The sequence below is a fragment of the Schistocerca serialis genome, chromosome 2 (genome assembly GCF_023864345.2).
Source record: "Schistocerca serialis cubense isolate TAMUIC-IGC-003099 chromosome 2, iqSchSeri2.2, whole genome shotgun sequence".
Classification (NCBI taxonomy): domain Eukaryota; kingdom Metazoa; phylum Arthropoda; class Insecta; order Orthoptera; family Acrididae; genus Schistocerca; species Schistocerca serialis.
In genome coordinates, this window is record NC_064639.1 from 284,214,254 (window position 1) to 284,226,816 (window position 12,563).

Consider the following 12,563-nt stretch of genomic DNA (forward strand, 5'->3'; position numbering starts at 1 on the left):
TAGCTGTTGGCACAAAAGAGTGTGGGAGGGGGGTTGGGGGTTACAATTTAACAACTGTCAACATTACGAGCTTTAGAGATGGGTCTGTAACTTGGATTCAACAAAAATGGAGGATGAATGAGCCATGTACATCACTATAAAGTGCATGGCATGGTTTTTTTTTTGTTTACTACTATCTGCATAAACAAGTCTAAATTGCAATAAATTGTTGATGGAGAGAGTGCAGGCAGCCATGAATACTTTAAAGAAGCTTTATTTTACTGCCAATGTCAGTTATGGAGTATCATGCCCACCTTAAAATCTCTACATTTGTTTTACTGGCAGCATTAGAATGACCAGCAGGATGGCATTTGGTATTGTTCTCCATTACAATACTTGATCAGTTAGTGGCACTTTACACACTGTGTGGATACCTTGTAGAATATATCAAAATATACTTATGTGATTAGAACTGAAAACACACAAAGTTAAGATGGCATGATAGCCCAAAAAAGTCATAACAGTAAAATAAAACTCCTTAACAGCATCTGTGAGTAGCTGCATTCTCCGTCAACACTACTTAATTGAATATAACTACAATGTTCAATAAGATCAAGCACTGATACATTATTTTACAATTAATTGTCTGTCACTGCCGACAAGTTTCCTGGGAATGGCATGTTGTTAGTTGAAAAATAACACTATAACTACAAAAGCTACTAATGATTACATGTTTTTACTGCAATCTTAAGAACAATATGACATCTGGAAATAATAGCACAAAATAAAATTCCTGTTTTTAAGAATTCACACTTTATTTATACTATTAAAACATGTAAGGAGCTGTGTCTGTAAAGGACATCAAGTATCATCAAAGAAAGACAAATTTCAATACTTTGATAATTCATGATTTGGTACTAGCACAAGTTCTCTTCATGAAGATTTTTGACTATTAATCTTTGATAACGTGTGTTGCAGACAAATAAAAAATTCCAAATTATGTCTATTATCTTAGAAAGGTATTATACAAAATTGCACTGTGATATGGTTATAAAAATGTAAAATTAGATCTCTTTCTATTTATATATACATCAATATCACACACCATAATTTATCTACATATATACAAGAAAGCATTTATATAAATAAAATAGAAATATTAAAGAAGTTGTGGGGCAGGATTTCACAGTTACTTAGGCAACTATAACATGTCCAAGAACAAAGACTAATCTTTTTTATGACTTTCCACTCTCTAGTAAATCTTTGGCTTCATTTATTTTAGCTGCTATAAGCGGAGAACCACCACGATCTGGATGATTTAAAGCCATAATTCTCTTGTGAGCTTCCTGAAAATAATACGTCCAGAATTTTATTTTACACATCAATGAAGAGTGACAAAAGGAGTATTACATATGTGGTACACACACTTTATATGCAAGTACATAAAATACATATCAGTCCCAGTACTCAGTGTTCATAGCTTCAGGATCTTCTCATAATGTTGGGCAATATGGTAAACAATAATCCACTGTTACAAGAAGTGTTATCCTCACACTACTACAGTGGCCTGGTTGTAGTCTGATGACTCTCTCAACCATTACAGATCAATATATTAATGAAAAGTCCTTGATGGACTATAAATACACTACCTACAAACATTATGAAGTATCCAGAACACATGCTGGGATGCCAACGTAACATCGTACACATAAACACTTCATTATCGAGCATGTAAATTATTAGAGTTGTGATTCTCTGTGATAGTAGAATGGCCACCAGAGTTTATTACAGTTGCTCATGTTTAGTGTTGTTACCATATCTGGCAGTGCGTAAAAAAGGGGGGGGGGTGAAAAGTGTCTGATGTTGAGTGATCACAGGAAGGGCAATGAGATGTCTCATACGTGGACGAGAATGCCACCTGTCAGTGTTTGAAAGGGGCCTCATGATGGGGCACCATATAGCTGGCTGGTCAAATCATACAATATCCAGAGCTGTGGGGGATTCAGATGAGACAGTTGTCCAATGTTGGACTGTACGTAATGTGAGGACAGGCACACTCGTAATCAAGGTTCTGGTTGACTATGTCTGATCACTACCTATTGCCATATTCTGCACCCATGTTTCCTTCTATTGTTCGCATGGTACCCCACTTGTTTAAATTTTATTAGTTTCTCTTTTTCTTTACACTGAAAGAATTGTTTATCGAGTTCCACAAGTTCAAAACTGAATCTTTCTTTCTTCAATCATAAACTGCCAGACCTACCACAGTCACCCCTCAACAATTCCTAGGTAGGTGCTATTTTTGCATTTTAAATTTACATATTTTAAAAAAAATATTTACACAGAAGATCAAGCATCTAGAGACTCATTAAGAGAGGTAGAAAACAACTTGAACAGTGATAATGTTTGCATTTTGTGATGTAAAACAGTAGAATAACAAAAAAAGTAAGAAACCTACAACGATTCCCTCAAAAGAGGAGAAGCATGGTTACTGCAGCATATCTCTGTAACATCAAGATTGTTTAAGGTGGAATACCAACTGAGTTGCAAACAAAAAATCGAGAGTACCAACATCAGTCATCTGCCAATAACCTGAAGCTCTAGACTGTTACAATCTCCATGTGAAAATTCAGATGTATGCAGACAAAGAACATGTGTTAGCATACATAACAATCAAAACTACTATATCTGGCAATGCCTTGCTGCTAAAATTCAACATTCTAGTGAGAGCATTCACATGCAAATATTTTAGTACTGTTCAGACTATATTATAATATTATTAGTGCAGATGTGTGTAAATACCATACTACTACTGCTTCACTAAAATTCTCTGATACTGTCCTACCAACCTTTATCTTTAGCTTGCTTGCATTTGGTGATACTCCTAGAATGAGAGCAGCTTCTCTTCTTGTCATTTTTGGATCAAAGCCACCTTTATAATATTTACTGTTAGCAAAGGTCTGAAAAAGAAAGTTGAAGGTTGATTACACATACAGACAGTACAGTTACTTTCTAAAAACACATTCATATACAAAACCTAAATGTTAAACATAAAAATAAAAGGTGCAAATGTGAATGTAAACTGCTCCTGCATACAGTGTTGTTGAAAAGCTATCAGGTTTCCAGCCAGGATGTACTGCTGAAGCTTTACCAGAAAAAAAAGAGTAAGAAAAACATTGAAATAACATGAAATTTCAATGCTGTCACAAATTGGAAACTTGAAAGTCGATATTAACTAAAAGTTACATGTTCTGGGAGATATTTCAAAAGCCACTGTGAAGGCTTGAAACAGTGTTGGCCCACAAGGCACAGCAGAGATTTTAGTGCACTCAAAAGCATGGTTCGGTTGTTTTTGTTTAAATTTATAGCCATGATACAGGCAAAACAATATTTTATAGTGCTTAACTGTTTTATATGAACCCCTACGCCAACCTATTTATGGGTCGCTTAGAGGAAGCCTTCTTGGTTACCCAGGCCTGCCAACCCACAGTTTTGTACAGATTTATTGATGACATCTTCATGATCTGGACTCACAGTGAAGAAGAACTCCAGAATTTCCTCTCCAGCCTCAACTCCTTTGGTTCCATCAGATTCACCTGGTCCTACTCCAAATCTCATGCCACTTTTCTCGATGTTGACCTCCATCTGTCCAATGGCCAGCTTCACACATCCGTCCACATCAAACCCACCAACAAGCAACAGTACCTCCATGATAACAGCTGCCAACCCTTCCATATAAAATGGTCCCTTCCCTACAGCTTAGGTCTTCGTGGCAAACGAATCTGCTCCAGTCCTGAATCCCTGAACCATTACACCAATAACCTGAAAACAGCTTTCGCATCCCGCAACTACCCTCCCCATTTGGTACAGAAGCAAATAACCAGAGCCACTTCCTCATCTCCTCAAACCCAAAACCTCCCACAGAAGAACCCCAAAAGTGCCCCACTTGTGACAGGATACTTTCCGAGACTGGATCAGACTCTGAATGTGGCTCTCCAGCAGGGATACGACTTCCTCAAATCCTGCCCTGAAATGAGATCCATCCTTCATGAAATCCTCCCCACTCCACCAAGAGTGTCTTTCCACGATCCACCTAACCTTCGTAACCTCTTGGTTCATCCCTATGAAATCCCCAAACCACCTCCCTTTCCTCTGGCTCCTACCCTTGTAACCGCCCCTGGGGGAAAAAAATGTCCCATGCACCCTCCCACCACCACCTACTCCAGTCCTGTAACCCGGAACGTGTACACGATCAAAGGCAGAACCACGTGTGAAAGCACCCACGTGATATACCAATTGACATGCCTACACTGTGAAGCGTCCTAAGTGCAAATGACCAGCAACAAACTGTCCATTCGCATGAACGGACACAGGCAGACAGTGTTTGTTGGTAATGAGGATCACCCTGTGGCTAAACATGCCTTGGTGCACGGCCAGCACATCTTGGCACAGTGTTACACCGTCCGGGTTATCTGGATACTTCCCACTGACACCAACCTATAAGAACTCCAGAGATGGGAACTTGCCCTTCAATATATTGTCTCTTCCCGTTACCCACCAGGCCTCAACCTCCGCTAAGTTAAAGTTGCCACCCCTAGTACATCACTTGTCATTCAACAACATCTTTGCCTCTGTACTTCCGCTTCGACTGACATCTCTGCCCAACCTCTTTACCTTTACATATGTCTGCCTTTGTGTGTGTGTGTGTGTGTGTGTGTGTGTGTGTGTGTGTGTGTGTGTGTGTGTGTGTGTGTGTGCGTGCGTGCGTGCGTGCGTGCGTACGTGCACGCGTGGAACGACTCCTGACCCTGTCCCTTAAAACCCACATCCTTTCGTCTTCCCCTCCCCTTCCCTCTTTCCTGATGAAGCAACTTTGGGTTGCGAAAGCTTGAAATTAGTGTATGTGTTTGTGTGTTTTTTATTGTGTCTATCTACCAGCGCTTTCTCGTTTGGTGTGTGTGTGTGTGTGTGTGTGTGTGTGTGTGTGTGTGTGTGTGTGTAGCCGCGCATGCCTCCGAAAGTTCCGTGAAATTCACCATCTTCAATAATTGTCTAACTATATTATAGCAAATAAAAAGCAAGTCCTAAGACTGGCTTGATGCAGCTCTCCACACTAGGCTATAATGTGCAAGCTTGTTTCTCTCTGCATAGCTATTGCAGCCTGCTTACTGTACTTGAATGTTGGTCTCGTTCTACAGTCTTTAACCATCATACTGCTCTCTATTTCCAAACTGATGATTCCTTAATGCATCAGGGTGTATCTTATCAATCGGACCCTTGCTATTCTAAAGTGTGCTCAGTCGACTGCCAGGTCTTTCCTGGCCCACAGTGAGTGCACTGGGGTGAGGTGGGGGTGTGGTGGGGTGGGGTGGGGTAAGGTGGGGAGAGGGATGGATAGAGGTGGCACGCAGGCAGGGGGTTGGGGGGAAGTATCTAGCAGCTTGTGGGAGAGTCAGGAGCCGTCTGTGGGCTAGCTGGGAGTGTAGGTAGAGGGGCAAGTGGCAGACGGCTGGGCACGCCATACTGTGGTTTCTGTACTAGTTGTATATAACTTTTTGCTATCTGTATTTTATCCCTGGCACCTTCAGAATTTCAGAGTGTATTCCAGTCAACACTGTCAAAAGTTTTCTTTAAATCTACAAACTCTATAAATGCCTGTTTGCTTTTCCTCAATCTATCTTCTAAGATAAGATGTAGTGTCAGTGTTCAAATCCAAGCACCTGCTAGCAGAATAATGTGTTCTTTAAACATACTATATGTGAAAAAAGTTTTGGTGTTTTTCAAGATGCTCAAAAGGGCAACTTAGGACGACTTGAAATAGACATTTAATTGTGAAATGACAGCTTGCAGAGCTAAGCCTTCACCATAGATTAGGAGATGAAGTGTTTCCATAAAGAAGATTGTGACGAGTCAGCACTGCCTCACTTGTTCCTACATTTTTGCAAAACCCAAACTGATCTTTACTGAGATTGGCTTCTACTAGTCTTTCCATTTTTCTGTAAATAATCCCAGTAAGTATTCACATGTGTTGGTACCTGCTTTCTTTGAAATAGTAATTATTATATTCTTCTTTAAGTCTGAGAGTATTTTACTTGTTTCGTGTATCTTGCATACCAGGTGGAATAGTTCCGTCATGGTTGGCTCTCCCAACGATCTCAATGGTTCTGAGGTAATGTCATCTACTACAAGTGTTGTCTGCGTCTTCATACACAATTGTAAGAAGAGGTGCGCTACAGAGTGGTGTGGCAACTGTTGTCGAAGGAAAGCTGGACACGTGCAGAAATCATCATCAAACAAACAGAAGATTTATTTAACTTTTTTTTCTCCAAAGAATGAAGACTCATTACAAATGATCCAACGAGAAATAGGGTCCACCTATCGGTGTCAACTAGGATGAGGATTTCTACACTACAGCACGAGCTATGGTGTCGAGAGAGAGGCTCCAAGTGCATGTGAGCTGAGCCACTGCTGCCGGCCCTCCTATATTGCAGCGACAGAAGGCACTCAAGGCATATTCTTTCCAGCATTACTTTCTTTGCTTAGTACAGGCTTGCCATATAAGCTGTTAATATTTGTACAGTTGCCCTTTAAATTTCCCTTTAGCAGCATCCAATGGAAACTTGAAAATTCCGTTGTTATGAAGCCCTTGGGGTGGTATCAATACATGATACCACAACATGGGCCTTATTTCGACTTAGGATACTGCAAGAATAACTTAATAAAGCATAAAAGACCTATCTCCCATCTCATCATCATGTACTTCCTCTTCTCTTTCTATGATATTGTCTTCTAGATTGCTTCCCTTATATAGAACCTCTACATATTCTTTCCAGCATTACTTTCTTTGCTTAGTACAGGCTTGCCATATGAGTAGTCAATATTTGTACAGTTGCCCATTAAATTTCCCTTTGGCAGCATCTATCTTTCCAAAGGTCAAAGAATGCTTTTACAGCCTTGGATTTCTTGTCTAGCAATTCCTGATTTGCCATTTTCCATTTCATTTTCTAGAAGTATGTATTTTGCCTACATAATCTGCTACATACCTGACATGTACAGAGAATCTGTGATGTTTAATACATTCAAATTAAAATGTGATCCAAAGTTAAAAGAAGAACGTTACTTTTACTATTCCTTGTCATGGGTAAAGAATTTATATTCAACTCTAATGCCTTTATGAAAAAAATCTAAAGTTAAATACTGGAGAATACAGTGAATGACAACCTACTTAATTTCATGAACTTAACAAGAGATCAAGCCCAACTCTGAATCAGTGTATGGACTCTGGGAATTTTAATGACATATGAAAACCGTTACCATATTCCATATCTGGAATAAATGTGCGAAATAGCGAATGTAGTAATCTGTTGTGTATAGTTTACCTTGAATTTCAAGATAAGAAGAAGCAGTAGTCTTGCACCACACTTAATGTGTGCATGACACGTGGTCCTGAATTTTCTATACGATCAAATGTTTATTTTGTCTTCTTCTTTCTGACTTCAGGTCCTTGGAAACAATTTCTCTTTTTTACAATAAATGATGATCACCCTTTTTTCAGGTTACCTGTCACAGAATATCCTAACATTTCTAACAAGTCCAAAACTTGATTGAAAAATTTTCATGACAGAGAATAACTATGGGGCACATTAGACCTTTTACTTTCAAGGCACCATTCAATCAACTAAACATTTCAAGCACATCCCGATACTCAACACAAATTTTTACATAGGTAGTACATTCAAACTTCATATGATCCCTCCAGAAGGCAATCTCATACTCACATGCTACACCTGAACAAACACAGCACTCACAGCCTTATGAAACTACCACAGTATCTGAAGAAGCTGAACATCCGTCTTACAAACGAAGATAATGTAGATGGCAATTAAAATAGTATGACTTACAGATTCCATTGTTGGAAATGACTTCAGTGCTTCATTAACTTTCTTTGTCATTCCTGGCATAGTCCTCAGCAAGTGACGTCCAAGAAAACCTACAGCAGCTGCTCCAAGGCCCACAACAATAACGGTGGAAGCCTGTAAAATAGATGCTTTGAGCTGCTAGTTTATTTTACTTAAAAGAGTTTAACAACATCGCCATTTGACATTGCACACTTATGTCTAAATGAGTGTAACTTTCTGGATAAGTACAAGCAACAAATCCCAAGGTCCAGATTCAATACTCAGTTGATCTTAGTCTATTTTGTAAGCCGAATACAAAGTTTCCAACCAAAATCTGTTAACAGATCTACCCTCCTGCAGAATGGAAATAATATCCAACTGTCCAGAAATTATACTCCTGTACTATGACAGAAGAGCGACTAGTAAATTCAGAGCACAAAGGGGATAATGAAAATGGGGTTTGAATTACTATAGGTTCAGTGACAGTGAATATGCAACAAAACACGAATATTTTTACAGTGAAAAGAACAGTATATTTTTTTGACATTTTAAGTCAGCCAAGACATAGCCAGACTACCCCACTGCTATCATATTGACACATGTGGCGCAACCCACTTATCACCTTCTTCACAGAGCATTTAAATTTTTGTGAAACCCTTAACAACAAACTACAAAACAGCGTAGTCTGTGTGTGAACAGTGGCGGCGGCGGCAGCAGCAGCAGCAGCAGCAGCAGCAGGACTAGTTGTAACTTATTCAACTAAGGATCATTTTACAATGACACAGGATCTGTTAACTAAATACAAGGAAAACTTAAGTCACATATACAGACATATGATTACACACATGTGTTTAATGATGGGAGGACAGGTGGCTGGATGTGGCCTTGTTGGAAGTACCATCCTGTCATGAGGCTGATGTCATATGTTTTGGCAAAGACTCTATTTTTTTTTTTTTTCACCATCAATTATGTGCTTGAAGTATCTATTGTAACACTAGCACTCACAGGTTTTTTTTATGGGTTATAGAAGAGCAAACTGGTACACTCCAATCTACTCTACATGTAAGAACAGTGTCATACTCACCAGCTTTTCAATCATTGTTGTTTTCAGTTGCTATTCTTAAGCAAAACTGAAGTGAAGTTCACCAGAACACAACATAACCTGCTTGTTGTGTGCAGGTTTGTGGCCATCTCTTAGGCAGCTATTTGGTGGGGGCAGTTAATATGAGATTTTTAGCACTCAAATTAGCAGACTGCATGCATGATTCCCCTTCCCCCTTTTCTTCTGAAAGAGGCACTTGCTAATGGGTGATGTGGAAAGTAGGCAGTGAAGTGTTAAATTTCTCACAGCTACAGCTACCACTAAACAACTGACATCAAGCATGTCACATATAGTAACTTGACCCTCATCCACAAATGAATAGAAAAACAGCAACTAAAAAATAAAAATTATAAAAACTGAAATCCCCTGGTGATAGCTGAAGCAACCACACGATATAAATATGAGAAAATTAAACAGAAAATCAACTATAAAAATGATAGTTACATCTATTAGGAACAACATGCTAATGTTTTTATTTTAAGTACTGGTGCTGGTGATTATGCAATAGTGATATGGAAAAATAATTATAGTAAACCACCTTGAAGTTAAAGTATTAGTGGTTTTTTCCATCATGGTGCTCTTCAGTAACAGGGAAAAATATCACTTCATGTATGGAAAAGCAGGAAAAAAAGATTATGTGGATCGCCTAAAATGGTTAGAATGCAGCAAATTTTGCTCAGCAGTTACCAGTATACAAAACTGCAAAAGATCTCATTCTTACTGGGTTTAGGTTTGTAACAGTTTTCTCAAATATTTATCATCCCATACTTTGTAAAACAATGGAGCTACAAGGAGGAGTGTAAGCTGTTTTTAAGTCCATATTCCCAGGCAAAGTCCAATCCATACCATATCAGATTTCCATCTATTCCAAATGGAGTCCACCAGAATAACACCATAGGCAATATAACAACACTTAAAGAGTGTGCACTCCACTGCTTCCATCAGTGCTGGCTTAACCAGCCATGGGCCAGCTTATATGCCAGAGTCCGGCACGATTCAATCTGAGGTTCTAGATCATCTGAGCAGTGGCACCAGCTACTCTGCTTCCATGATAACTTCGGGCGGAGGCACTACACAGTATAACACTTTCTTTGTTTCCTTGACTTTTTTTGTTTTTTTTTTTGTTTTTTTAAATTTCTCTCAACGAGTCTCTACTATTCTCCCTGACATTTTCTTTTCTCTTCTGCTATCATAGTTTTTAATTCCTTTTTTAGGGGTCTATATTCTTCGGAAACTCCCAGAAAGTTTTGTTTTTCTTTCCCATCATTTTCTTTGTTTCCACAATGGTATCTTCTTCCAAGTCTTCTTATTTACCACTGCACACATCGAAATGTGGTGCTACAGAAGAATGCTGAGGATAAGGTGGGTAGATCACGTAACTAATGAGGAGGTATTGAATAGGATTGGGGAGAAGAGAAGTTTGTGGCACAACTTGATTAGAAGAAGGGATCGGTTGGTAGGACATGTTTTGAGCCATCAAGGGATCACAAATTTAGCATTGGAGGGCAGCGTGGAGGGTAAAAATCGTAGAGGGAGACCAAGAGATGAATACACTAAGCAGATTCAGAAGGATGTAGGTTGCGTAGGTACTGGGAGATGAAGAAGCTTGCACAGGATAGAATAGCATGGAGAGCTGCATCAAACCAGTCTCAGGACTGAAGACCACAACAACAACAACATTTATCTTCTGCTTCTATCATTACACTTCTGAATTGGTGTCATTCCTTTCCCCTTGTCAAGATAGCTATCAATATTTCCTGCTATTCATTTCTGCTCCTCTATCTTTCAGCTACCGTACTTTTATTTTAATTTTGTATTTTCTTCATTCTCTGCTCTCACCAGGAGCCAGTGCAGCCTCTGACATCATTCACTTGATATCTCGAACACTCCCCTTTAATCTACACTGGTGAGCAAAAGTTAAGGACAAAAGGAACTATCAGACAGTATGTCAGTGTCAAGTAACAAAGCTTGATAAAACTTGGACCATACATAGAAAGAACTGCCACAGCACAACACCAAAGGTACCTGAAAGAAATACACAGCAAGACAAACAGAAATGACATATTCAAAGACAAAAATTACACTGCAGTCACTTATACATTACAACATGTGCCGCAGGGTTCTTAATAGAGTGTGTGATCCCAATGGACAGCAACGCATGCTCTGCAACATGCTCATATGCTCATATTATTATTATTATTATTATTATTATTAAGCATTACAATCCATGAAGGCTTTTTGCTGCAGAATGGACAATGTTGAACCACTTTGCTCTGTCTTTACAAGTAATTTGCCACTGTCTGTCATGTCCTAGTTTTCTGAGATCGTCTTGAATATTGTCCAAGTATCTCATGCGTGGGCGTCCAAGAGGTCGTCTTCCGGTGGGAATCTCTTCAGTCACTTTCTTGATGGTCCTGTTTGGTGGTGCTCTGATGACATGCCCTATCCATTTCAGTCTTTTGGCTTTAATTTTGGCCACTATATCGGAGTCTTTATATAATTTGTAAATTTCATTGTTATTTAGCAATCTCCATTCATCACTGATCCTATCTCTTATGGGTCCAAATATTTTTCTCAAAATTTTTCGTTCAAATACTCTTAATCTGTTTTCCTCTTTTTTTGTGAGAGTCCAGGTTTCAGATCCATAGGTGAGTACTGGTATGATCAATGATTTGTATACTTGTAGTTTGGTGTTCCTAGAAATTAACTTGCTTTTGAAAACTGTCAAGAGACTATAGTAGCATTTGTTAGCCTTCTGAATTCGTGATTCTATTTCAATTTTTATGGAGTTGTCAGAGGTTACTATTGTACCAAGGTAATTAAATTCATTTGTCTTTGTGAAAGCTGTGTTATTAATTTGCAGTACATTATTATTTGATGGATAGCGGGATAAGATAAAGTACATTGTTTTGTCTGTATTCAGCTGGAGGCCTGTGCCATTTGTGGCTTTAATTAATTGTGCAGTAAGAAGCTTCAAATCATTCTCACTGTCAGATAATAATGCAATGTCATCAGCGTATGCTACAATGTTAATTTTGCTTTCCAGTTGTGCTCCAATTTGTAGTAGCTTTACTTTTTGGATTATTCTATTGATTACTATGTTAAAAAGAACTGGTGAGAGTGAATCCCCTTGTTTGACTCCAGTTTTAACCTCAAAGTCTTCAGAAAGTTTGCTAGCTACTTTTATTTTGTATTTTGAGTTTAAAGTGCAAGATTTTATTAAATTTATCAATTTGTTAGGGATGCCAATCTGCCTCATGCACTTCCATAAATATTCCCTGTTGATACTGTCAAAAGCTTTTTTAAAATCAATGAAAAGCATATGTACATTTTGATTGAATTCATATTTCTTTTCACCCAACATCCTTAGGACATATATATTGTCAATAGTCGATCTGTTAGGTCTAAATCCACATTGGGCATCATCTAGGGAGTCTTCAACGTAAGGGCTTATCCTTGCTAACAGTATATTTGTCAGAATTTTATATGTTGTGTTTAGTAACGCAATTCCTCTGTAGTTTGAACAATTTGTTGGGTCCCCCTTCTTGTATATAGGGCACACAACTACTTCTTTCCAATCATGT

The 12,563-nt window shown here is 38.6% G+C and overlaps 1 protein-coding gene across 2 annotated transcripts in view; it reads right to left on the reverse strand.

The window, feature by feature from the left end:
* Positions 1-825: 825 nt before the first annotated feature.
* Positions 826-12,563, reverse strand: part of LOC126457047 (mitochondrial import inner membrane translocase subunit TIM14) — a 51,101-nt gene continuing 39,363 nt past the window's right edge. Inside the window, exons 1-4 of one of the 2 annotated variants that reach the window (XM_050093036.1) lie at positions 8,962-9,096; positions 7,881-8,012; positions 2,829-2,939; positions 826-1,325 (exon numbers count right to left, since the gene is read on the reverse strand). In XM_050093036.1, the coding sequence (XP_049948993.1) occupies positions 1,215-1,325; positions 2,829-2,939; positions 7,881-8,012; positions 8,962-8,976 (369 nt within the window). In that variant the 5' untranslated portion in view covers positions 8,977-9,096 and the 3' untranslated portion in view covers positions 826-1,214. Of the gene's footprint in view, positions 1,326-2,828; positions 2,940-7,880; positions 8,013-8,961; positions 9,097-12,563 lie in introns of those variants that run through there. The other variant, XM_050093037.1, reaches the window with a different exon arrangement.